General features: G+C 32.2%; 2 protein-coding genes across 2 annotated transcripts in view; one reads left to right on the forward strand and one right to left on the reverse strand.

The window, feature by feature from the left end:
• LOC724750 (ER membrane protein complex subunit 10) overlaps positions 1 to 20303 on the reverse strand; it is a 76782-nt gene extending 56479 nt beyond the window's left edge. The window contains exon 1 of the mRNA XM_026442579.1: positions 20268 to 20303. Within this exon, the coding sequence (XP_026298364.1) occupies positions 20268 to 20288 (21 nt within the window). The 5' untranslated portion in view covers positions 20289 to 20303. The remainder of the gene's footprint in view (positions 1 to 20267) is intronic.
• Positions 20304 to 20401: 98 nt separating this feature from the next.
• The window catches only part of LOC100576471, an 82829-nt gene continuing 76220 nt past the window's right edge, over positions 20402 to 27010 (forward strand). The window contains exons 1-2 of the mRNA XM_003249827.4: positions 20402 to 21412; positions 21505 to 22989. Of these exons, the coding sequence (XP_003249875.4) occupies positions 22857 to 22989 (133 nt within the window). The 5' untranslated portion in view covers positions 20402 to 21412; positions 21505 to 22856. The remainder of the gene's footprint in view (positions 21413 to 21504; positions 22990 to 27010) is intronic.

A 27010-nucleotide genomic window follows, 5' to 3' on the forward strand; every position in this document is an offset into this window, starting at 1 on the left:
ATTTCTTGATTCTTGGATCTAGAAAGAATAGCGTTAACTTCTGCTTCGTTAATTTTTTTTTTGTTAAAATTAAAATAATAAGACTTAATAATAGGAAATTTTTTCTATCTGTTATTAATTAAGATAATGATTTAAATTGAATTAAAAGTGACAAGGAATGTCAGAAGAAAGTTATAAAGAAGTAGAAATTTCTTAATAAACGATACGATCAACCGTTTTATTTATCAACAATGGCAACAGGTTGTTCCTGGGTTGCTTCTGACATAAATGTATTTACTATTCGTTTATTATCAATAGTAATTTATTATCTATCAAATAACGAGCGAAGAATTTAATTACACGCGAAACTTTTATTTATCGAGTGCATATTTCAATAACAAAATAGAATGGAATATTAAAAATGAACGCAAGTTATTTTGGATTAATAATTAGATGAAAAAAATTTTTTTTAATTCAATCATACATAATACACATTTCAATTTATTTGTTATTTTATATTTAAAAGATACATTTTAACTGAATTATGAACGTATACAAATAACATCGTAAATTAATTTCCAATTTATTATTTTTTAATTAGACTTTTGAGTTTATCCGATGAATCGCAACAATTGGGGAATAATTTCATTCTCGACGTGTAACGATGCGTGTGATATACGTATTTAAAAATCTTAACAGCATTACAAAAATTTGCAATATCAAACGTTTATGATATAAATAAAATAATCTCAGCGAAATATTAAATATTCACATAAATATTCATGTAAATGGAATAAATAAATAAAATAACAACATTAAAATTTTAAAATATACGCGTTGAAAAATTATTCGATTTTAAAAATTTCCAATACATTTATACATATTATTCGTGATGTATAAATATTTATTTACAGATATTTATACATTACGCGTTATAAAATATTACACGCGTTGCAATGACGATATATTTTTTTTCTTTCTTCTCTTCGAAGAAGATAAAGATAAAAAAGAAGGAATAAATGTCTTGGGAAGACTTTAAATCCACAATGGAGGGAACTATGGCGGCTTTTAAAGCTGTAGTAACATGGCTGAAACTAGGTTTACGGTCGAAATCGAGGCCACTCGGTATATTATATTTTCACGTGACGTACAGTTATGATATTTCTCCATTTTTTTCGTTTCACTCTCTTTCTCTCTCTCTCTTTTTTAAACATACGAGTGGTTCTAGCTTATCACGCCACGGCGGTACTTCCACTATTTTCTCTGGCTTGTACCGCGTTTGTAGGAGATCTAGCTTTTATCTAACGGGTGTCCAGAAGAAACGCGTTACCATGATTAAAAAATGTCTCGATAAAGCAGTTATGAAATTCAGAAATGTGTGAAAGACAGTGAATGTCTGTGAAAATGAGTTTCCAAGATTTCGTTCGAGCATTTGTCTGTTATTTCGTGTATGTAAATTAGGGTAAATTTAATGAAATGAATATTCCAGAATATTTATTTACAACGAGTTATCGAGAAAGTTAATTTTCAGGTTGATAAAAATTGAAATTTTCTTATAAATAATTTATTTTTCTCAACGAAATTTTATAAACAAAACATTGTAAATCGTAATGGTGTTCCATTTTGACATATTTTCGAAATCGAAGATTTAAAGGAGACTTTAGAAGAAGATAAATATTTGTAGAAATATTTCTATTTGTGAGATAAAGATAAATTGAACGATAAAAATACTTTGAAACAGAAAATTTATTTGTGAGAGATCTTTGGGGAAGATTTAATCATAAATTATGGATAAAACAACAATTTGTAAAGGAGGTATTCGGTGTCAGGAAGATAAAGCGGTTTAAACACCGGGGAGGAGAAAATCATTTTGTCCCTTCAGTTGAACAAATGAATAATAATTTCTCCTCTCAAACTCAACAAATTTAAAATAATGTTATCCTAAAGTATACCAATGATATATCTGATTATTATATAATATAAAGATGTATAACATATATTATTATTCTTTCCTTTTCTTCTTTTCATAAAGTAGAAATTTTCTCGAAATATTAACAAGTTCGAATCCTTATTTTTTCGAAAAAAAAGGTTCCTTTTCTTAGAGTGATTTAGAATCCCATCATTCTTACTCTTTCATTCGGCAGAAGATGAATAATAACTCCTCCGTGTCAGACAAATAAACGTTTCTCAAACGTTATATCATCATCGATCAATCACGATCATAAATTTTGTAAATTGTGAGAATTAAATATGAATAGAATACGTATTATAATTTTATATATGAAATTCATAACTTAAAGTTTGCGACATTATTTTTTAAACACCCTATATCGTTCCAAAACGAACTTCTACTTCTAGAAATTCCACATTGCCCGTATTTCATACCATCCTCTCCATCATTAATCAGTGACATCACACAGTTTCCACGTTTCTCGATCCCTGAAATTTATACTTTTTCCTAAAACTCGATTATTTTTAGATATAGAAATAAGAATTCTATTTTGCACGTATCCAGAATGAATAATTCGTGAAATTAATGAAAATACTGATAAATAATTATAATTATAATAACAACATAAAAAAAAAGAATATTTCACAATTGCTGCAACGATAAAACAATTTTTCATGTCCTAGTATCATAAAAAATCTTCGTTAAATTACATATAATTTGTATTCTTATCTCACTTCATTATTTACTATTATTGCTATTAATTGTAGATCGATTTATATGATATTTTGTTGGAGAAACATGAAAATGACAAAAAAAAAAGAAAAAAAGAAAAAAAGAAAAAGGGATTAAGGGAAACATCAACGATTTACCATTTGACAGCGATGATGACATTGTGTCTCGTACTTTTTAACAGCTCAATTACAACGCGAATAAATTCGAACGTTTTTGCTTCTGCCTCAGCTTTTTATAAATATTTGCACAAGCCGTTTGTTGTTTCGCGAGCCATCCGCCAGGCATAACGTTTCACCTCGTGGCCAAATATCGGCCCGTCAAAAAAACCAACCATTTTCGCAACAATTTTATAAATGCCATTACTGACAATCGAAAACATTTTCGTTTTAACCGAATTAAAACGCCGAATGGAATCGATGCCAAGGGATGGAAATCTCTCGATCACGCGTGATCTAGAATCAAAATAAAAGTGATAAATATCGAATATATTTATTCATCATAGATTTTAATTACGTTAAATAGGAGGAAGAGAAATTCTTATACGGGATTTCATCGAATTGAAGAAGAAAATTATTGAAAATTTCGACAATGTTATATTAATTATATCGATAATATTTAGTTTAGAGACTAAATATCCGATCGATACGTTGCTTATGAAATTCAGTTACTTCGAAATGATCCTGCATCTAATCCATCAAACTGCGTATTATCGTTAATACCCTTCAATCGCGCATATTGTTATCTTCCATCAAATTTGCTCTAACCTGCATCATTAAATCGCTATTAATTACCATTCGGTCAGGAACAAATATTGTATAAACTGTTCCACATTGACAGTTTTATCGCATTCTTACCTAAACAGAATAGAATCAAAGAGCCAAATCTATCAACGGAAGTTTTGGAAGAAATCTATCTCAAAAAATAACATAGGAACAATATTCAGTATCGATTTTATTTTGCTCTACGTTTACTTAAAGAGAATTAATTATTCTAGATAAAAAAATTTCTTATTTACAAATTATATATAATAAAAAAAGGAAAAGAAAAAGCTAACATCAGTACTATGAAAAATTACACAGGTAACTATGCTTTATAAAAAAACATTCTCAGTAAAAATTAAGAAAACACGTCTGTACAAAAATTAATAATTAGACGTGAACAATCGATTTCATCTCATTCCATTTTCTATCTGCCCAGACAGAAAATCTCGAGAGAGAGAGGGAAAAATAAATAAACCAGGGAAGAGGCTACAAAGATAAAGAAACACATAACACTTGGAATAAAAAAAGGAATCTCGTTGCTCCTTATACCTCGTGACGCTACGCGACGATTAATAATTCGCCACGAGAGAAAGAGAGAGAAAGAGAAGGAAGAGAGGGGAACTCGTGTTCAGAGAGAACATTAATTTCCTCGAGCGAATGAAAATGTACAGGTGTGGAATGAACTTGAAAAAGAAGAAAAAGAGAAAAAAAAGAAAGAAAGAAAGACTTTCCGCCAAGCCTGGAGATGATACGATAAAATAAATAACGAGAATCGAAGGAAAGGAAGGAGAAAAAGAAAGGAGCTACAAGAAGAAGAAGAAGAAGAAAAAGGAAGGAATAAATAAATAAATAAATAAGAAAAAAAAAGGAGAGGAAGAGAAGTTTGGCGGGTGTCTAATATCGAAGATATATGAAAGATATAAGAAGATATATGAAAGGCCAGGGCCGTATAAAAGTGGTGACGATCCAGCAATACGAGCATCTGGAAACTGGCATTCTGGGTGTTGGCCAACTGCCTGGGCCCTGTGGCCTATCGTTTATTAATTAACCGACTTAATTAATAATTCAATAACCGCCAACGCCATCCGCAACACGGTGGAACGGGCACACCCCTTCCATGATTCTGGTGCTGCGTGTTTGTATAGGAGGAACGTACGAGTAAACGGGAGCTGGCAAAGCTCGAGGATATTCATCGACAAGCCTACATTATGTTATGACGATATAGGTGGTTCGCTTGGTACAAGCAACGTGTTATGTGATTCGAGGATGAAGGGTGAGGAGTTCGGTGAACTAGGCGGCTCGTTATTTTTTTTTCTTTTCGTTTCTCTATTTGGTGAAAAAGTAAGGGTAATGCAGGGATTATTATATATAGTAATAAATAGGCGGTGGGTGTTTATGCATTCGAAGGAAATGCATAAAAAATGCGTACGATATGAGAAGAGTAGAAATGTAGAAAATATTCGTAGTAAAATATATCGTCGCGTTCAGAGAGTGAAGATAAATTTGTACGAAAGTATAAGGGGATGATGGAAATCGACGATAGGAAAAATTGTTCGAAGTGAAATATAAGAGAAAGTGAAATAATTTTATTGTGCATAATGGAATTAAATATTCGATATAATGTTCAGAGAGTTGAATAAGTTTCTACTTATTGTTATTATTAGATTCCATTTTTAGAATATAAAAAGTATATTTTGTCTAATAGTTCCAAATAATAAAATTTGAAAGGAAGAAAATCAAACTGTGTATGAACGAAATCATATTTGGAATTAATACTATTGCAGACAATACATTTCATATATCTTAAATTATTCGTTAATCGATACACGTGTGTATAATATACACGCGTACTCTCTGTCATGGATGATCAGACTTTAATTACAACGAATCTGTTGAATTAGAAGCTTTCTCTCAATTGCACGTTGAATACATTAATTAAATCACGTTCTAGGATATCGTGCCGATCATATTATAGAACTATTGAATTAATATCGATCCTTTTAACACCGTATTAATCAAAACCTAAATACATTTCATGTCATTCGCAAACAAATCTTCTGTACGTGATATTAATAATGGACGTATTAAAACTTCATTTAGACGGGATGAAATGATGGAGATGTATTGACTGTGGTGTTACAGTACATCGTCAAGCGTTCGGAATTCGATATAATTTTAAACGATAAACATTATCGTAATTTGAACGTTGAACGTGACATATTTTGCATAACAATTTATAATTGATTTGAAGGGAAAAACGAAGATATATACCTTTTCTATTCCTGTTTACGTGTTGCAGAAATTCGTGTAAACTTTAAAAGAAATACATAATACTTATAAAATAATAACAATCGAACCAAAGTTATTAAATAAAATTAAGTTAAATTAACTTGACGATAAGAAGTACAGAAAGGATAACAACACAATATATCATTATCAAATAATATTAGAAAAAAAAATAATATTTTAAAATAATTATTCAATGATTTCTTTCACAAAAATTTATAATTGTTAATAACCAAAGAATTTCCTATTAAAAACTTTCTATTTTAATTAAAAAAAAAATAATTATTCTGAAATAATTATTAGAAATAAAGAAGAAGTTTCTAATGAATGGAATCCCTTCTCCGATCATTGATAGATATCTCTCTGCAGGATATACGCAATCCTCGTCTGATCGACTGTAACCAATTCGTGTGTCTGGTGATGACGTACGAACTGGTACGTGACGAACGATACATCCTCGACACTCGATGCCGAACGGTTTGACATTGGTGGCCAGCGTAAATCGACAGCGGAAATCATGCGTAAAACGCACGAAGAGGGTGGAACTGATCGTGAGATTTTTTGTTTTCTTTTTCAATATTTTCTAAATTCTTCTTTCGAACTCGAAACGATGATTTTCCACTTTAAGATCGATCGGAAAAGATCTCTCTATTTTCGAGAAAAAGGATTTCGAACTGGATTATCCGATGTTCCAATTGAATTTCCCCGAACAGCACAAAGATTTTATACGGAGTGCACCCAAGATCTTTTTTCTTTTTTTTTTTTATATAAAATTTCATTTGGGCAAAAAAGTAAAATCGTAAAATTTTGATTTGTCGATAGTTCGTAGCCGTAGATTTTATAAAAATAAGCTTTCAAAATCTTCCAAATCTCGTGAATTATTCTATAAACTCAAGTAAAATAGTTTCGATGCTACACTTTCGAACTTCTATTTCTTATATAAAAAATCCTTTTGGTAAAGAATTTCAAATGAAAAAAAAAACAAATTTTCATACGATGAAACATCTTCGTTACAATATATTCTAAAAATAAATGCATCATACGTGATTCTTTTCATTCTGAAATCTATCTAAAATTCACCGAATCATAATCGAGGATAGATTGGAGGTATTAGATTGGTAAAATGGCAAGATCATAAAAGTAATGGGCGAAATAATTTGTTCGCGTGCTTCTGCGGTATAATGGATTGTCCATTCATCGAATTCGAATCCACTTATCGCGGGATCGATGACTGTATAAATTTTACCGCTGCTGCCGTGTTTCGTGAATCGAATATTCGTAAGAATCATAACGAAACGCGAGAATATAACGCGAGGCCTGCCCTCGTAATTAGAAAACAAGACCCCGTTTGTAGCTTTTATCGTTATCCGGCCGGCGATTTATGCTAATGGAAGATCGCTCGTGCACAGTCTATTGTGTTTCAGCTTTTGTTTTTGTTTTCTGGTTAAATGGATATAAATTTTCGCCGGTTGGTTGTTTCGTCGATATTATTTACAAATGTTTGTTGTTTGAAATTCAATTTAAATCCGACGAAAGAATTGAATGAAAATAATTCTTTAATTTAAAATTATTCCTATAGATATTTTGAATGATTCGATGTTTTTTTTTTTTTATTTTGAAAAAAGTTAATCTTGCGATGATAAAAATTGAAAAATATTAAGATTTGTATAGATTCATTTGATTTTTCTTTGGAGAGGGAGGAAATTCAATTTTTATTTGTTATAACATATTTTTTCTTTCATCAAATATAAAATTATAGTACCATCAATTTCGTATATTCAATGAATTATTAGTTATTATTATTTTTAATAAACCAATCAAAATCTTTATATTTTTCACATACGAAAAAATTCTATCTAATATAACATTTTCTACAGACATTTAAAATAAAACAAATTGAAATTTCATTCTTCATCGTTCGATGAATATTCGTCTCCTGACGAATTGCTAGAGATAAATCTAATTTGTTTCCTCTTTTCGAATTAATTCACGCAAAGTCGGATGAAAAATTCGCCTTGTCGATCGATTAATGCGAGAAAGGAACACGATTATTTCGCTGTTACATTTTAATGAAAACCATATCGATTCAGTCTTTCACATCTGCGGTAGCCACGCGAACCGGAAGCGATTCACATTCAAACCGTATCAACCCGATCCCTCGTCGAGGATCCACGCGCGCGGTCATTAAGTGTGAAATACGGTTAAATAAAAATCACGGGGACACGGCCGGTTTCCAAGTTCGAAAATGGGAAAAGTCCGTATTAAATCTAGCCCCGAAACGAATCTGGCTTGTAAAGGGCGGCAAAAAAAAGATAAAATACTCGAAAACATTTGAAATCTCTCGATGGACGATTTGCAGTGTGATCTAACGAGATCTAGGTACCTAAAACGACTCGTTCCTTTCTCCATTTAAAGATGGAAGAGGAATTCTCGATCCTTGTGGATTATGGAATAGGAAAAAGTATTGGTTTTTCTTTTGAAATTATGTATCTTATTAGGCAAATTGTAGAATTGTAGTTTGCTTTATGTATGAGTTTTGTATTTATCAGAAGAAGTTGTTTCTAATTTTTCCATTCGACGATTCGAGGAAGAAATTTTTATAAATAAGTTGATAAGTTAGATAGGCTGTATATTTTCATTTCAACGGTGTAGGAGAAAGATGAAGAAAGATTGAGAAACATAGTGGAAAGTAGACACGATTATATTTTCATAATGTTATAGTTAAGAGATAGTGGAACGAGAAAATGAAATAATAATGAAGAAAAGATCGTAATTGATACAAGAATGGAACTATCTTAATTTTATTATTTTATACGACGAATCTCGAATATTTTTGTCTTCTTTTGAAAAGATTTTGTATTACGAACGAGGTAATTAGAAAATAATTAAATCTGATATTCTAATTTTCTTACAAATACGATTCTTTTTCACTCGATCAACTCGAATAAATGTTTACACGTGTTATTAGCAGAAGGAACGTATTGATATGCATGTGATATAGAAACGGCTTTCGGATGTTACTATTACTATGCATATTAAGTGCAAATTGTAGAATACATTTTAGAGTTACTAAATCTAAATGGGATTACGAACCGAGCTACTCCGGTTCTGAAAGTTCTGTAAGTCCCCGACATTGCATCAGCGAGAAGGAGTTATGGGTGATTAGTATACCGAGTTTGTGTATATGAAATGTCGTTTTCTCGAACGAAACTTTAACGCCACAGTTTCTTCCACTTGTCAAAACAATTTTCATCCGCAGTGTACATTTTCCATCGCCGATTAACCAGTTTTCATTGTTTCAAATTTCGTCGAAGAAAAGAACAACCATTCATATTTATACGTCTCCCTTCTTCTCCCTTCTCTCCCTCCCTCCTCTTCATCTGTTAATTGAAACGGTGCGATACCGGTCGATAATTCCTGGTACAACCTTTTTCATTTACGGAACGAAGTTAATCATCGGCCGTTTTAACGCGAAAAACCGCGTTCGAATAAACGCGGATACATATGGTCGGGCAGAAGTTAAAACCATAAGTCGTCGTCGTCGTTTAAAACGATTGAAACCGGAATTTTCAAACCGGTAGATCGATTTGCCGTTTGTCGAGGCGACGGTAATCGTTCGAGCTAGTGGAAAAAATAAGAAATTTGTTGGCGAAGGTGCGTAATAATTCGCGCGACACGACAAGGAGAACAATGAAAAGAAGGAGAGGGACGGCCGATTCTCGAAACGTGGGGAAAGAACGGAGAATGTGAATTGAGAATGGAATTTTTTTTCGCGCGTTTTCGAGGGAAAAATCGGTCGAGTAGCGCGCCACTTTTTGGCTCTCGAGCATCGGTGGTTCTCAACTTTGCCGTTCTTCTTCTATGGGTCAAGAGAGAGGCCCACGTGGTGGGGGTAGGGATAATTGATCAATTAGACGCGCGTAAATAAACTCGCCAACTCGAGTTCTGTTTGTAATCGCTTTCATAATTCTCTTTGTCCGCGTTTCGTGGACAAAGGGCCGCGCGATACGCGTGGAGAACCGTGGCCGAGGTACCATTTTTCCGGTACGCGAGTAGCCAAAGGATCTTTGAAGTCGATTTTCCGTGGGGAAGCGAGCACAAGGGAAGTGTATTTCGCAAATTTTGATGCAATTTTTTTTTTTCTTTGCCAAGAATTATCACGGCTCTTTATTGAAACGTGAAACGTCCTCGTCCATTAACGAGGATGCGTGCTAAACGAACTCGAGATTTTGAACCCTGGTCCTTTTTCTTTTTTTTTTTTTTTTTTTTTTTATTAAAGAAAGGTGTTTAAAGAGAGAGAGAGAGAGAGAGAGAGAGAGAGAGAGAGAGAGAGGAATTTCCCGGTAATATAAACGAAAAATATGTAGCTTTCCTTTCATGCTTTCTTTGTACGCTATGTCAAAGAATGAATTTTTAAATAACTGTCCTCTTTAAAAAAAAATTACATATTCGCGTTCAACCAACTTCTGAAACTTTGAAGTTATATTTTTTAAAAACAAATTATATACGAAATAGTAGTAGTAGTAGTAGTAGTTCATACGTTTGAATTTTTTATTTTTCATATGATCATCCTTTCCATCTTTCCAATATTTACAACACAATTTAAAGTTGGACAAAAATAAAATATCGGTTTTAGAGAAATTTAAACAATATTTCCGAATTCATAACACGCATAATCGCACAATTCTTATTTCTATTTCTTGCTAGAACAACATTTAAAGTATTGACATTCCAATTAAAAGAATTAAAAAGGAATTTCCACGAGTGAAATTGCACAACAAATGTGATAATAATTAACTTGACAGAATTTCCAACGTATTTTATCACGAAGAATCATCTTCCAGGAGGAGAGTGCGAATTATAACACCTATTATCAAAGGCCGAACTTCAAGGGTTGAAGCCATCCCGATTAAACTTTTCAAGAGAACAAAAGATTTCGGGGTGGCAATTGATTCTGCGATATCTTCTCGATCCTTAGCACAAAGAATACGTCTTCGACCAATGTCGGCTCCCGTGGAACAATATGTTCGAATTACAGTTCGACAAACGAGGAGAAAGGATACTTATTACGGGCTTTAAAGATCCATCCAGCGTGGCAGCATCTGGACAAACTTTTGCGCCCCCTAGCACTCGATAAATAACAATTTGCGCGAAAGATTGACGCGGAAAGATTTACGTGGCGCAGCATCCGCTCCCATTGCGGAAAGAAAATATGGTGGAACGTGTCGAATCTTGGATGGATATTTGATTAAAGGAATTAACGTGAATGTGGGCTGATAAACGGTGGTGAGTAAGAATGATAGATGGTTTTCGATCACCAATTTCGTTTTGAAATTCGCGCCTTCATTAATCCTCGTTTCGGAATATTCGCGGGAAATTTAAAGCTGTTGCGGAAGAAGAGCATATTTCTCGTATTATTAAATTTTATCGATTGGATTTGGAGTTGATAATTGTTTTTTGAACACGTGATAATACAAATATTGGTATCTGCGAGTTTTAAAGCGAGAATAGCGAGTAAAGAGATTGTATTGATGAAATATAAGAAGCGGGATATATATATATGGAATGAAATTGAAATTTTTATGCGAACAAAAGAGGGAAAACCTGAGAATTCAATTGGAAAATTGTAATATTCATTTGTAGTATTGAATTATGATACAGAATTGTAATATCGTATTTGTTTTTTTCAATTTATATAATGAAAATGTATTCCATTCGTATCACAAGCAAAATATAAAAGTTTAAAAATCGTTGATTCCTAAATTTTTAATTCAACTTTTTGAATTTTTTTTGTAATAATTTTTTATTTAGATTTTATTACAATTTGATGCTTTCAAATTTTATATATATATATATAAAGACATTACGTTATTCTCTCCATTATAAAAGGATTGATACATTAAAATAAAATATCATTTTTATGACAATAAGGGAATAATAAATTCGTATCAATTGAAAAAATATATAAATTTAACTAGATTGTGAGAGGGATTATGGAATAACAGCAAAATGGAAATATGGTATGGTTTCATTGATATTTGTAAAGATACAATGAATGTTTCCCTCTGTGAAAAGAATCCTGCACATATATTATACCAAACAAACGAAACTTTATTAACTTTTATACAATGATGCTCTTTTCAAAAAATATTCGTGCCCTATATTTCGCAAAATTTCATTCTACATACAACGTGTACGAATAAATCATATACGTACATATCTCTCAAAGCATCGACGTCAAGGATTGGTGAAATGAAATATGAAAATATTGAACATAAAAAACACGATTAATTTATATTCCTCAATTTAATTTAAATTGATCCAATTTTACGTTTCATTAGTCTTTCATCTTCGATAATTCAAGCATTCCTTTCTTATGGTGTTTTTATTATTTTAATAAAAACTCATTTTGCAAGGTTACTACATATATCACGAGTTCAACTCGAAGCAATTTTCTCAGTACAATTTTTTTAAACATTTCATTTCCCTTCATTCTTTGACACGATAGAAATTTTTTTACCGCAATCACACATAATTAAATATGTAATATATCTCTTATCCAACTTTATCACATTTCCTGTCAAACTCACTTTAATCCCTTTATCTTCCTGTCAAATTTAATTCAATCTTTTCTGAATTTTAATTTCAATCTTTCTCAAACCATGTTTCATATTTTATTGAATCTTTGCTTCGATAATTTTCCTATAAGTATCTTATCAATCCTACCAATCTTCGTTAACTCCTCTCGTTAAATCCTTCTTCAAACTCGATTCAACCTCGTCAAGCAGGAAACTACTATTAAATCGTATATAAATTCTTTCTTAATTAATCATTCAACCATTGTTCAATTTTTTTCCCTTCTAACTTTTCCATCGAACAAGCATAACTTTATTCTTTTCTCTTCAAAACAACGAAATAGAGAAATCATGGGAAAAATAATTCGCATTGGGATAACATAGATTGATCTGTCCCGCGTGGTCCATTAACCGCGACTACGACGCTTCTCTAGATTAGACAAGGTCGTTGTGTTTCTCTTGCGTGGAATGAGCTTTTATTGGACAACTGTGGGTCACAGTTGGATCATCTTGGAAATAGGAGAATAGGTGATTCGAGCTCGAAGACGATTCCATCTGTAAAATGATAGCAGCTTCGTATCATTCTCTCGAACCGTTAGTCGCATTTTCTCGTCGTGATAACTATCGACTGACGATGAAAAACTGTTCGTCTGAAGAGAAATCGTTTTAGGATAGGAGGAACGTTTCTGTTCTTACACGATGGAAAGGAGGATTACGTTTCATGGAAATGGTTCGTGAAAGTTATGACGATGGGAAGAGATTATGATAAAGATTTAAGTACAGATGTTTTTTTTTTTTTTTCTTAGAAGATGAAGTTAACTTATGATTGAAACTTTAAAGAACTAATAATTTTATTTGGAAGATTAGATTGTAAAAAAATCTATATATTTTTCTTGTGAAAGAAAGATGCCTCTTTAATCGATCCTAATTTTATAAATTTTCTAATCAATACTCAAAATTTTGGAAATATGTATACATACTTTATATATTTTTTTTTAAAGATTCATTTCTATAATTTTATAATTAATACTATGATTGAATATCATTTAAACTTCGAAATCTTTAAAATTAAAAGTAATAAGTTTAATTTTTTTGATTTGAAAAATACGAATAATTGTAAAACAGTACAATTACAAATACAGTATTAATTATAAAAATAGAATGATAAAATTTTAAGTTGGGAAAGTTTGCGAAATTGTTACACCAGATAACATAGTTTCGATTTGATAAGGGGTATAGAATTAATCGTTCCACTTTATGCATGCGAAACATTGGGGAAACTCGTTCAACGTCTGCTGCAGTTCTATTTGCATTTGTAAGTATTTCTTTCGCCTCATTTACTGAATTGCAAATTTGAACTCTGAACTTTCGCAATGAGCGATCAACAGACAACTTAAATGGCAACGGTACAAAGTAATTTACAAGATAGCTTGAAAATAAAAAAAATAAATAAACCCATTAATTAATAATTATATAATTATATCATATATAAACGTAATTTATATTTGTGCATAACATTACGAACAACCCTTTAGTTTCAAAAGTTTCTTCCTACCTTTTTTTTTCAATTCCTTTTAAAAAAAAATCTCAATTCTACTAATGTCTGATCAAAGCAAAGCTATACTACTTACGCTCTCAAATTGATTTCCTCTTACACGTATTTGCTATTCACATAAATCTTTATGTACAAAAAGATCACATTTTGATGCAAAATAAACTTTGTAACTATAAATTACAATTAATTAATAAATTACGATAATATAAATTAAACATATGTAAATGAATGAAAACAAATTAATGTCGTGTAACAATTTAATGAATAAATTAATTTCGTAGAACAATAATATTATTTACTGAGATATAAAATACTAATTTACAATCTTTTTTTTTTTAATATTTCTCTTCAAATAACGAGTACTTTTACTTTGAGGGCAGTTTCCTTTAGAGATGTCCACGCTTTTATAAATAATATTTCGATGCAAGAACCCGTATTTCTGTAAAATTATTTTAAATTTACATTATTCTGAATTTTCATGCAGCCAATTTTTTCCCCCTAAATAAATTACGCTGTTCTAACAAATTGTCCTATATTATTCGATAAAATTGCTTTTCCAAAATTATCACGGATTCGAATCGATAAAAAATTAAAACGCATTTGACCAATCATTCCGTTTTCCAGCTCCACGATTCGAGTCGATCTATTCCCGCGAACGGGTGCAATTTTATTATTCTAATTATCATCGTCATCATATTAATCAATTATTAATTTCAACCGATATTGTCCCCTCAAAAGGGGACGTAATTTACTTTCGAGTCTCGTCGCGTTATAACGCAACGAATATACAGTTTATTAACTCCCTTTCCCATGTAAGCCATCGAGGTAATTCAAAGAACAATATGATAATAAACGAGCGGCCGTTGCTCGATACCAGCACGAGCTCGTAAAACGTTCGTATTTAAATATTCGTTCGCTGTATTTGCCCGCATTCATTGTTCCTTCCCTCAGAAGACTCATATTCTATAACGTTTTCAACGCGATAACTTTGCTTATTGTGCAAATTCGATAAGCGTGAAATATTTTCGACCTTAATTCCGCCTCGTATTGATAAAAGGTGGTTGTTTCAATAATTATTAAAACGTGAAATTGTCATGCAAATGGGTAAAAAGATTTTGCAAGGTTTGGGATCGACGATCAAGAGAATTCATTGCTCCAGTTGTGTTCATGTTAACCCTTGAATAGTGGAAAGGTCAATCGCTATTTTGTGCTTTAAGATGATGGACGATTTAAAATGATTTCAATGACTTTCACGAACTTTATGAAATTCATAAAGGTTGTATGAGTTTTTATATGTCGTGTAAATTAGATAGAAATTATTCAATTTATAATTTCAATAATTTTCTGAGAGTATAAAAATTTTGCAAGTTGAAGAAATTGATAGAAAATATATTGAACAATAATATAATGAATCAGATTCGAAAATTTTAATTTTATGCTTAAATAAAAAAGCTTACCTAAATATTAACACTATTTAATTGTGAATATCATCGAGATTTAATCTCCGTATTAAATTTATCCTTTTTTAATCATCTTTGTTAAAAATATATGTAAAATATCGAATAACGATAACCCCGTGGTATACATTGAGGTATTTAAATCTGAAGAATCGTGATAATTATGATAACGATTTTTAGTATCGTTTGAAAAGCTTTCTGTTGACATTCAGAGAAATTGCTGTACACTAGAAGCTTAATTATGCGAAATAATTAATGGTCCTTTCCACAGGTGCGTTCAAGGAAATTTTCGGTTTGTACATGTTGATATTTGACGAGACTCTTAAGCAACGGAATAGAGACCATAAATATTAAATGAGACATACCACAGTCGAGATATAGAAGTGCTGTGATTTTGTATTCAATTATAATTAGAGAGTACGATGAACGAGGTGTGAATTTCTGTTAAAAACGTTTAGAATCTTCAAGTATATACATATATACTCATTATTTTGTTAGACAGATTTTAATACAGATACAGATTGAAATTTTACGAAAAATATTATTTCCTTTTCAATGATATCAGAGAGGAGAAATTTTTCTTTCTGATACTTTTAAAAAAAAGAATCGATTTTTGAACATTTTCTGTTTGTACATAATAAAGAATCATAAAGATATTCCTTATTAAAAAAATTATTCTTCCAACAATCGTAGAAGAATATTTTTACTATATTGTAAAATATATATTTATTTTAAATCATCATTTTTAGAAGAAAGATGCAATAAATCTCTCTTAACATTCTACTATAAAATTATAATATTAAATTATACCCAAACAAAATTCCTATAAAAATTCATTACCATTGAATATATAATTAAAATCCACGTTATACGTATCATATCTACATACATATATATATATATAATATCCTTTTTTTCCAGAATAACTTTATCATCTCAACGCTATAATAAAATTACAGTTCGGCTGCCGGAAGCATCTGGCAGTAACTGCATGATTTTATTCACGGTTTCTCTATATTTTTCCCCCGGCATTTTACATTTTTCTCGTATTTTTTAATACATTTACCTTTTTTTTTTTTTTTATATCATACCATCCATAATTGCAAAAACGTGATGCTCGGAATAATTCCTGACCGAAGATTACATTCCAACCCTCCGTGACTAATTTAAATACATCATAATTGCATTCGAAATAAACTTCGAATATTACCATTAATTTACCACGTGAACAGCTCATATTTCAAACACAACCGGGCTAAAATCAACATCGAGACGAGATCCACAGATCGATCTCTCTCCTCCCTTCCCTTCCCTCCTCCTCCTCCTCCTCCTCCTCCTCCTGTTCCCAAAAAAAAAAAAAAAAATTAAAACCGTGAAATCGAATTCCAGCAATAAGTTCTATTTGCTCGACTCGATTTTATTAAATTTCCTGTATTTCGTTTGCGCGCGATACCGATACGCCTTCAAATAAAAGGCTTTCCACCGCCGGAATCGTATCGATTTGTTGTTTTTTCTTCTTTCTCTTTTTTTTCCACTCTCCTTTTTTTTCCCCCTCCCCTTCTCCAGAGCACGACACGATACACCAGATACCGAATCGATGGTGAAATGCGCGAGAGGCCGTACATACAAGAGTCTTCGCACAGGGAGAACGACTTAATTTATAATCGTTGATTTTAAATTCAACGCGGGCCTCTCCTCCCCCCCCCCTCTCCGTACCACGCGCAATTCGCCACGCTGATGAATATTAATCGACGTTTAATCGATATTCCAAGGGAAGGTTGGCTGCTTTCGTAGAGCCAGCTTATTCTATTCGCCCTCTCTCTCTCTCTTTCTCTCTCTCTCTCGTGGAGTATTGTTTTTCTATTTTACACGATTCGCACCTTGGTGCAACCGTTTTGCGTGTGGATAATGAATAAAGGAGGGTGGCGAAATAGAAAGCGAATAAAAATTGGATACGGTTCTTCTCGGTTCTACGTTAAAGAGAGTGCTTCGCCACTCGTTTCTCTCGTCGAGTTTTGCATGAGTTTGTTCTCTCCTCTTTCTTTTATTCTTTTTTAAATATTTTAAATATTTTGTTTTTCTCTTTTCTCGTTTGAGAGAACACGTTTGAAAGAGTCACTTTTTTCTTCTTCTTCTTTTTTTCGAACGAAGAAAGGAAAGGAATTTTATTTATTAATCAAATTGAATTAAATATTAATTGAATTTATTTGCATAAAATTGTTGATTAATTTGGAAAGTGATGATATGATAATATATTTTCATAATATTGTAAATAAAATATTATTCGATTGTCGGAAAACAAAATAATATCTTTTGTTTTAATTATGATAATATGATTGTTATATTAAATTTTGTTGCCATATTATTATGTCATTGTTTTTTTTTCATATAATTTATAAATATTAATTACATACGTGGATTTTGAAGAGTAATTTATGTCTTTATATTGTACAACGTCCTAGTTGAAAAATGATGCTTACGTTAATATGATATTATATTATCATCCCACGTCTTTATCATGTTCATTTTTATCGTGAAAATGTATTCTCTTGAAAAAAAAAAAAAAAGGACGATTATCAATGCAAATCTTTTTGCTAAAGCTATATTTTTTTCGGCGACAGATTGTTGTTGCATGACAATAACACGTTATTTAAATCTTCTGCACAAAAAATTACGTATCAGTATGCAGTTTAATTAATCTAAATCAGTTAATCCAATCAGAATTAATGCGATATCCACGTATCCTGGGAAAGAAAAAACAAGCATATTGATAATAATATAAAATAAATCCATCCCTATTGATTTTCTACTGATTCAAAAGGAAGTACTTTGATGTGAGTGAATAATTATTCAGGGTAAAAGATAGTTTTTTAAAATATAAATTCACAAAGTATTATGAAATGGGACACCACACGTGGAAATTAATATTCCTGAAATATTTTAAAATGGAAAAATACATATTTAATCTCAAAATTAAATAAATAATTTCTATGATATAAATATGAAATGGATAATAAATATTTTAATATACATAAAAATTTATCATGATTTTTCTGAAAAATTACTCCTTTCAAAATTTTTGACCGAAAAAAATATCAAATATATTTTGCAAAATGAAAATTCCATTTCCAAAAATTTTTTTATATATCGTAAACAATAAATTGAATGGAATTTAAAAATTGTAATATTTGTAATTTGAAATTTATTACAAGAATAAAAACGCGCTTACTATAAAGATCAACTAAATCTTCTTAAAATTTACCTAAGGTAAAATCTCTCATCCAATAACCAAAACTTTTGTTTTAATCTCTTCAATATTCTTCGCAATTTACAGCAATCTTCGAACGTTTCAAAAATATTGAAAATCCTTAAAAATTCTGAAAACGAGTCTAATCATCGTGCAGATCTACGAATGGCTTACGCACGCCACGATTTAACCTACTTGTTCAAAACTGATCAAGATTTATCCTTCTTGTTCCATCTCATCTTTTATCCCTGGTTCTTTCTCTCTCTCTCTTTTTTTGCCGAAATTTTGCCAGGGAAAAGGTTGGTTAATGCTGTTTCCTTCAAAAGACTGCAGCGTGAGCGAATTTTTTTCAATTAGCTTTATACAGTGGCCGTTGGATAACTGGACAAAGTGGTGCAGGATAGTAGCATGTCATCAAAGTGTGAGTAAAGGACTTTTATCTAGCCTGTGTGATTTAAATTATCGAATCTTATCGAGTTTGAGATTGTTCATCCATTTATTTGCTCGTATAAATATTATTTGTCAATTCTATTCAATCCAAATGTGAACATACATAATTGGAAACAGATATTTCCAGAATGTTGATCAATGTTATGTGATATTATAGTTTACCGTACTATGCATATGTTGAGGATGAAGAAGTGAGCAACAGTGAGATGGAATAAGTAATTGTTCAATTTTTGTATAGATATTATTTTGATGTAGATTTAAAATTAATAAAAAAATACTTTACTATCATTTTCATAATAATAAAAATCTCTATAATATAATTGTCGAAATACACGATGTTGATATGATCTTGCAATGATAATAAAAAAAAAAGAAATTAATAAAATCATGGAATTGTTCTCACGATCGTTCGACTATTTTCAGACAAATGGTCGTGCAAACGAAAAAGTTGGAAAGGTCTATTGTTTCTTCGCGATATACGATATACATAGTACGTACATAGTTTGGAGTAAAAACAGAGTCTTGGAATAACTTGGAGTTTGGAACAATTTCGATTAAAAGACTGCAAAGTGCACAATGGGGGAGGAAGAGATAGATTAAAAGGAATTTGTCGTGAAACGAATAATCGTGACACCGTTAAAAATTTAATTTACATAATGGCAGTTTTCCGATCCCAGTTATGAATAATCGACGATTCGATTCGTGTTGGCCGAATAGAGGGCGCCGTTACACGGGTATCTGATACACGTTCTATTACAGATTATCGACTTCGTACCTCCTACGTGACTTGATTAATCGTCCAGCCTGTATATTTAATTTCTCGGTGCACAATCGATAGTGATTCGCGTAGTCAGGAGCGGAACAATTATCCGTGAAGCAATACTCGAGCGTACGTGCTATGAATTGCCGAGTTGACGGCCGATTTGAATAGAACAGTTCGATCTGTCCCAAGGAGATCGTTGTTATCGGAGTTCCAGCGAAACGTGAGGGAGCTCAAATGAGCTTCGTGAGCTTGAAATTGAAAACGAGCTTCTGGAACGCTTATGTTCGAATTCTTCAACTTTTACTTAGGATTAGATCTCGATTTGATTTGAAAATCCGTTAGATTGCGTTCAATTTCGAGCAAAAATAGTCTATTCCTATGCATTCTATTATAGGATCATAGAAGAAAAGAGTTTTAAAATATTTCAAGAAAATCTAAAAGTGTAATGAACAAATATCATCACGTATAAAATTCAATTAATATCAAACAATACTCTGAATACGATACTCACCAAAAAGAAATCTTTCGACATCTAATCGACGATCCCTTGGTATCACGCGATCATCCTCTCGAGCATTCACGTTTCCAACGTGTAATACGGATCCGATCTCTAACTTATTTCTCACATTAATTGATTTATGGAATAGCCGGGCGCGGCGAAGCACGTGCCTTTGAATCGAAACAGTGGTGGGGAGAGAATCCGTGATCGACGAAGGCAAGAGCGAGAGGGAGGGTTGAAAACGGAAAGAAAACGCGTTTAAAGTAAAACAAGAAACGTGAGGCCGGCAAGGAACGAGAAGTGAGACGCGTATACGAGAATGGGCGAGCGAAGGGCGAGGTAAGAAGCGGAGAGAGAGAGAGAGAGAGAGAGAGAGGGCCAGTGAAAGTATAAGCGCGATGCAGAGGGCACAAGGTTCGGAGTGGAGGAGCATGCGCGGGTGGGAGTGGCACCTTATTCGTCGTGCAGCTCCCGCCAAGGCTTTCTGTCAACTACGAACTCTCGTACCGAAAAGATACACCACCGGCCGACTGTCAACGCGTATCGCGATGCGCACGATCGACACTGTGAAATCATCAAATTCCGCGGTGAAATCATTCCCTAGTTAACAATGTGACACGAGATTTACATCACGTACCTTGTTTTTCACGCTTTATTTCCCTTTGTGTACACATTGGATAATAATGATTCTTCAGTGAGTGGTCTCTCTTTTTCTCTCTCCATTTCTCTCTCTCCTTCTCTCTCCGTTTATTACCATCGACGGCAATTGGAGCGTTAATTTGTCGTGTGTAATTACGTGGTGATTGAGGGATATCGATTTGGTCATCGAGGAATAGGATAATTACACTGGTTTTAGGAGATCAAAAGTGATTGGATGTGTGCATGTGTGAAGTAAGGATAGCGGTGCGTTGATGCAGTGATGCCGATCGATAATAATCGATCGAGATTTGGAGAAAGGGGGCAGCAGCGACAATTAACTTCGTAGACAGTGTCACGTGGTTGTGCGAGCTAAGTGACACGTGACTATGTCGCGTTCGAATGCGAAGTTTTGAAGATTATTATCTGCAAGTTGTTACGAGTTTGTGTTTTTTTATGATATCGTTAAATAGTGCGACGGAAGATTCAGGAAAATAATACGTAGTAATAGTGTATCGCATGTACGTAGTGTATTTATATCGGATATATTGTAAAATATCTTCGATTCACTTATCCTTCCATTCGGTATCTTAACTTCTGATTAATATTTTAGAAGAGCAAAGCAAGGAGCAAACGAAGATGCGACAGGAATTCAGCATCGATGCTGAATATTGTGTCTTTGAGGAAAGATACTACCGCTGGGTGGATAATTAATCTGGATACTAATTAGTCGTGAGCCAAAGAGACAAATGCGGACGGCTTACTGGTTCAACGAATTTGCTGATTAAACTCGCCATCGGACGAGCGACTAGTATCCGGATGAAAGGGCAGGTTAATGAGACCGGGGAGACGCCTCGAAAGCTTCTCGTAAGAACACGATACTGGAGGAACGGGCTCCGCGGTCCGAAAGTGCAGAGAAAATTGGCAATTTCCATCGAGAGAAGATAAGAAAAAGGATGTGGGTCACTTAAAATATAACAAGCTTTTTTTTTTTTTTATCTAGCTTCTGTCGAGTGATCCACCAGCGTCTTCACGAGTTGTATTCGGTTGGGAAGAATATTCGATCATTTTCACGAATTTTCGTTTCGATCAAGATTATTTATGTGTATTGGAAACAACAAAATTTTAAAATATTTTAGTTTTTAATAGGTGAACTATTTTTTTTATTTCTAGAAAATTAATAATAAATAATAATGAGGTGATAAAAGTTTTAAGCACACCTTCCTCCATTAAATTGGATTTATCGAAGACATATTAATACATCTTACACTGTAAAGATTTAAGAGATGATATTGGAAAAGAACTATTGTCCAATTTCTGAAAATTTTAAGAAGATTAATAAATCCCATTGCGTAAAGACGTAAAAAAGATGATCGAAAAGACATTTTCGTTCGTGCCAGATCGAGAAGATGTATAAATGAAATATCAATCTTGGGATTATTACACTTTCCCAACTTTTTAATGAAAGAATCATTCGTTTCAACGTTCCGCAAAACTTCATCGTCGAGAAAATTTCGAGTATCTTATTCCTTGGATCTTTGGACTAGAATCAAACTGTCCAAAGTAAAGAACGAAAGAAAGAGTTCGTTCGAGAAAGAAAGTTCGAGAAACGATCTCCAGCATTTCGTCACCTTGATCCAAACGATCTCAGCGGTCCCCGCCCATTGAAAACGTTCAAGCCACACGGAGGAATTGATCGAGGAATCCCGAGCAAAATTCTTTCGTATTTCTCTTAACCACCAGAGAACCAGTAGGCGGGGAAATAAAAGGAAAGGGGCCGTAATTTAGAAAGGTGGAGACTCGCCAAGTTGAGTTGAAAGACGTCCCCTATCGAGGTTATCCAAGTGTCTTCCCAATTCTTCGGATTAACAGTCGCAAGGGTGCAAATTACACGAGGAGTGAGCGATTTCCTCGAGGGACGATCGGTCTACGCCCGAGAGACATTTCTCAGATGTCGAGCGAACGATGAAGCACTCGAGGCGAGCGAGTGGCTCGAGTGCCACTTCGATCGCAAACGATTCGTGTTCCAGGTGCGAGGGAAAGTGTCCGACGAAAATGCGGCTCGCGCTACTGCTGCTCTTCTCTTTGTTCGGGACAGGTGAGAGAACATTCTATCTTTCCGCCTTTTTCGCGTTCGCTCCACGATATCTTTCGACTTTTGGACTTGGTCCAAGTTTCTTCGACATTTTGGATTGTATCTTTGGATGAAATTTAATAGGTTTATACTACTCAGATCGAAATCCGATTTTAAGGAATAGAAATTAGAAGAAAGAGTGCTGCTTTTGTGTTTTAAATTCAAAAGTATGGAAATGGTAATGTTAATTTGGGGTTTCTCTCGGATTTGATTGAGTTTTTTATATTTATGCTTTGGATGAATGAAATTTCTTGCGTTTATATTATTTGAATCAGGGATTATTGAGTATCTGGAAATTGTTTATTAGTTTATTGTTAATTAGAACAATGTTTTATATTTCATTGAAGGAAAGTTATCATCAAATTTTGTGATAAAATATGACACAGAGTAATTTTTACAAAAAAAATTCATTCACATACTCTATATCTGAAAGTAATACAAATATATAAAATTACTTTTTTTACTTTTTGCAAAATATTTCCATAATATGATTAAAGAATTTAATGTTGGAACAGTTCTTACTAGAATTATTAATTTAAATAGCAATATTTAAAATTGCAACTCATGATGTGCAAATATCTTTTATCACAAAATATACTACTGCCAAATCTTCCAAATTCATATCAACTACACAATAAAGTATTACATTTATTAAATTATAAATCCAAAGACTATAATAAAGTCCCTCAAATTAAAGAAAAAAATTCCATTAACCAAAGAAGGATATTTGAAAGGAAAATTAAAAAAAAAATTTCAAGAATTCATTTCAAGATTTAGTTCTCTCTCTCCTTTTATTTCAAATTTTCGTTGAATTAGTTTCAATTTCTTCAGTGCAAAATTTTTTAATTAGAAACGTGAACAAAAAAATTACGTAATAGAAAATTTTCTATATTTTCAAGTAAATTAGGAAATTCCTTGATGTTTGAGAGACAAATTATTTCAGCGCTTCGCATTTCTTTCGTTCTATTAAATATATAAACGTCAGTTAAGAAAAATTAAAGGACAAATTCATCAAGGAACGTAAATTTCCGTTTCTCCTTAACGCTTTAATCTCTGATTCTCGGCTAGGAATTTAATCTTCACCCGGGATAATTGAAACTTTTTCACGGATTTTCACCTCCTGTTTACGCATCTGACTTGCTAGTCGAACAGCTCTGTAAATTGAATTGCATTTTTTGTTCAGACTTTCGACTTCGAGACCACTTAATTCTTACAAATCACCTAATTTAATTTAATAATATGAATATATATTTCGTGCTCGTTTAAAAATTAAATATAATAAATTAAATATTTTTAGAGAAACATATTTCTTTTGTCAATTTTAAAAAGATATATAATTTATAGAAATTCGAAATTTAATTATTTAACGAAATAACTAAAATATATGTTGTGCATTGAGAGTGAAAGGGTTAATTAAAAGTTAGATTAAAATTTCCCTCAAGAGAAATTAAATTAAAATTACTAGTCACGTCTATACTATAATGTTTAATTAATAGTTACAAGTGGAAAAATAATAAAATTTTTTTCTTGATCCCTTGCCTCTTCTTCTGTTAGGGTATTCGTTTTATTATAGGGTGAATGGTAAGTAAGGGATGAGAGTTATTAATGAATATAGGCACAGGGATGATTCAGGGAACAAGATTCTTCCATTTGGCGAGCCATCTGTTAGATTCTGTAGGGGATGGTTTTGAACCATTCATTGGAATATTGGAAGTAAAGGTGTTAAGTTTGGAAATATGTAAAATTGGTGAATGCTGGATGTTCCTGAATCTGTCTGTATAACACGTAGATACTTTTATAAAGATATATTGAATTTTTAACTTGTTAGTTAGGTTTGATGATGATAGCTTAAGATGATAGGTGGACATTTTGAAAAGAAAAAAAAAATATCAAGATTCTATAATCCGTTAATCAGATAATAATTAATATACCGTCGTTTAATCCTGTCGAGATTAATAGAAAAATTAATAAAATAATTTCCGCAAGGAATATAAAATTACAGTTATAAATAATATAAATTCATAAAATTCAATAATGAAATGAAATAATCGAACAAAACGAAAATCGAAAGATCGATACAAAATATAAAATACGTAATAATATAAAATATTTCAATTATTTCACGATTTCTGAGCGAATCGTTCAATCATTTTACTTCCAAAAAGCAGAAAGATAACAATATTGATCATAACATTATAATAATTCATTGAACGTGTACGAAATTTATATCGCTCGATGTGAAATATTTATTGAAATATTTTGCAATTAAAATTCAGTCAAAGACGTTTATTTTTCACGGATTTCAGAGACAAAGTTGGAGAAATTGATAATTATCAACGCGTTAACCATATATGTTCACAACGAGTTCATTAACGTTTGTCGACACGCACCGCTCGAATTTAATTAAATAATGCGTCAAAGCGAAATTTTGACGTGAAAATTTTGACATGGATTCCGACACTTGGAGGATCCATCGGGATAACATCGACATTAAGGGTGTTCGACTATCAGAGCAATATTTTATCGCGTATCGCGTTATTTTGATGAACGACACTTGGCTTTTCGTATCTCTCTACATATTCGTACACCCCATTTGATCCCAATCGTATTTTTTTTCCTTTTTTTTTTTCATTTAATTATTTTCATGAATTTTTCCGATATAAAAAAGTACCACTTGAAATGACGTTTATCGAGCCTGTCAATGATTGCTGTAAAATGTTCAAAATTATATATATATATATATATATATATATATATATATATATATATATGTACGTTCGTGTATATTGAATGAGATAAAAAAAGTGGTGTAAAATATCAATCCAGTAAAATTAACGAATATTTTTCAAGGATTGTCAAAACTTATCATTTTACGTTTCAATTTTCTCTGTTCGCGAAATCTCTTCAAATTTCGTAACTTTTTGATACTTTGAGATGATGTATTCAAACTCTTGTCTAACTTCTACAACACAGTGTTCTCCAATTGTTCCCTCGAAACACTTGAAATCACGAAGATAGCATATTATTTAAAAAAAAAATCTGAAATAAGATATTGAATCAAGGGGTTGAAATTTACTCGTGTTCAATATTTTATATATTGTAAGAAATATTTTGCTCGTTCGCATATTTCCACGATCCTGATAATTTTAACGTTTCATAATAATAATAGAAAAAAAAATGCACAACTTTTAAAAGATTCCATCTCGAACAACGCGTATCCGAAATAATCACGAGAAGCGATGCGATTAAAGAGAAGAACTTTTCTAATTCGAACCAACGAGGCTCCCAGACGCGCTTGTTGTCTCCTCTCGACGCGTGAAAAGCGCGAGTTGAAAATTGCGAGCGAGGCTTTTAAAAAAAAAAAAAGAATCGTAGACCGGTCGCGATACTTATACACGCATCGAGCTCGGTAATCGACGTTTTTAACCGTTTCGGTCGGTTGGACGAGGTTTCTGTAATTTTCATTCACGGTTCACGGTAAATACGAATGCAAATGCGCAAGCGAATCGACCGTTGGGAGGAAGGGGAGGAAGGAGGAGGAAGGAGGAGGAGGAGAAGAGTGAACGGATGATTGAAATCGCGTGTAATGAATATTTCAGCGGGCCGAATTTTTTAATATATTTCAACTCGGTTATTCCCAGTGTTTTGAGGAAACGTGGTGTAAACGGGGTGAAATTTCAATATTCGAAACAACGTTTATTACACGCGGTGAAAAAAAAAAAAAGAAATGAAAAATGAAAAAAGAAAAAGGGAAAAAAAGAAAGAAAGAAAGAAAGAAACGGGCAACGATGGGATTTTTTTATTGAAATTATAAATGAAAGTTAAAGTGGGAATTCAAGGAATTTGCGTGAAATTTGATGGGTGAACGAAATTTATGACGAGAAATATAAAGTGGTTTATCGTTTCAAGATTATAAATATTTATTTATTCCAAGTGAGAAATGCAAAGTGTAGAATTGATAATGTGAATTTATAATAAAGTGGAT

The sequence above is a fragment of the Apis mellifera genome, linkage group LG8 (assembly GCF_003254395.2).
Source record: "Apis mellifera strain DH4 linkage group LG8, Amel_HAv3.1, whole genome shotgun sequence".
Lineage (NCBI taxonomy): Eukaryota > Metazoa > Arthropoda > Insecta > Hymenoptera > Apidae > Apis > Apis mellifera.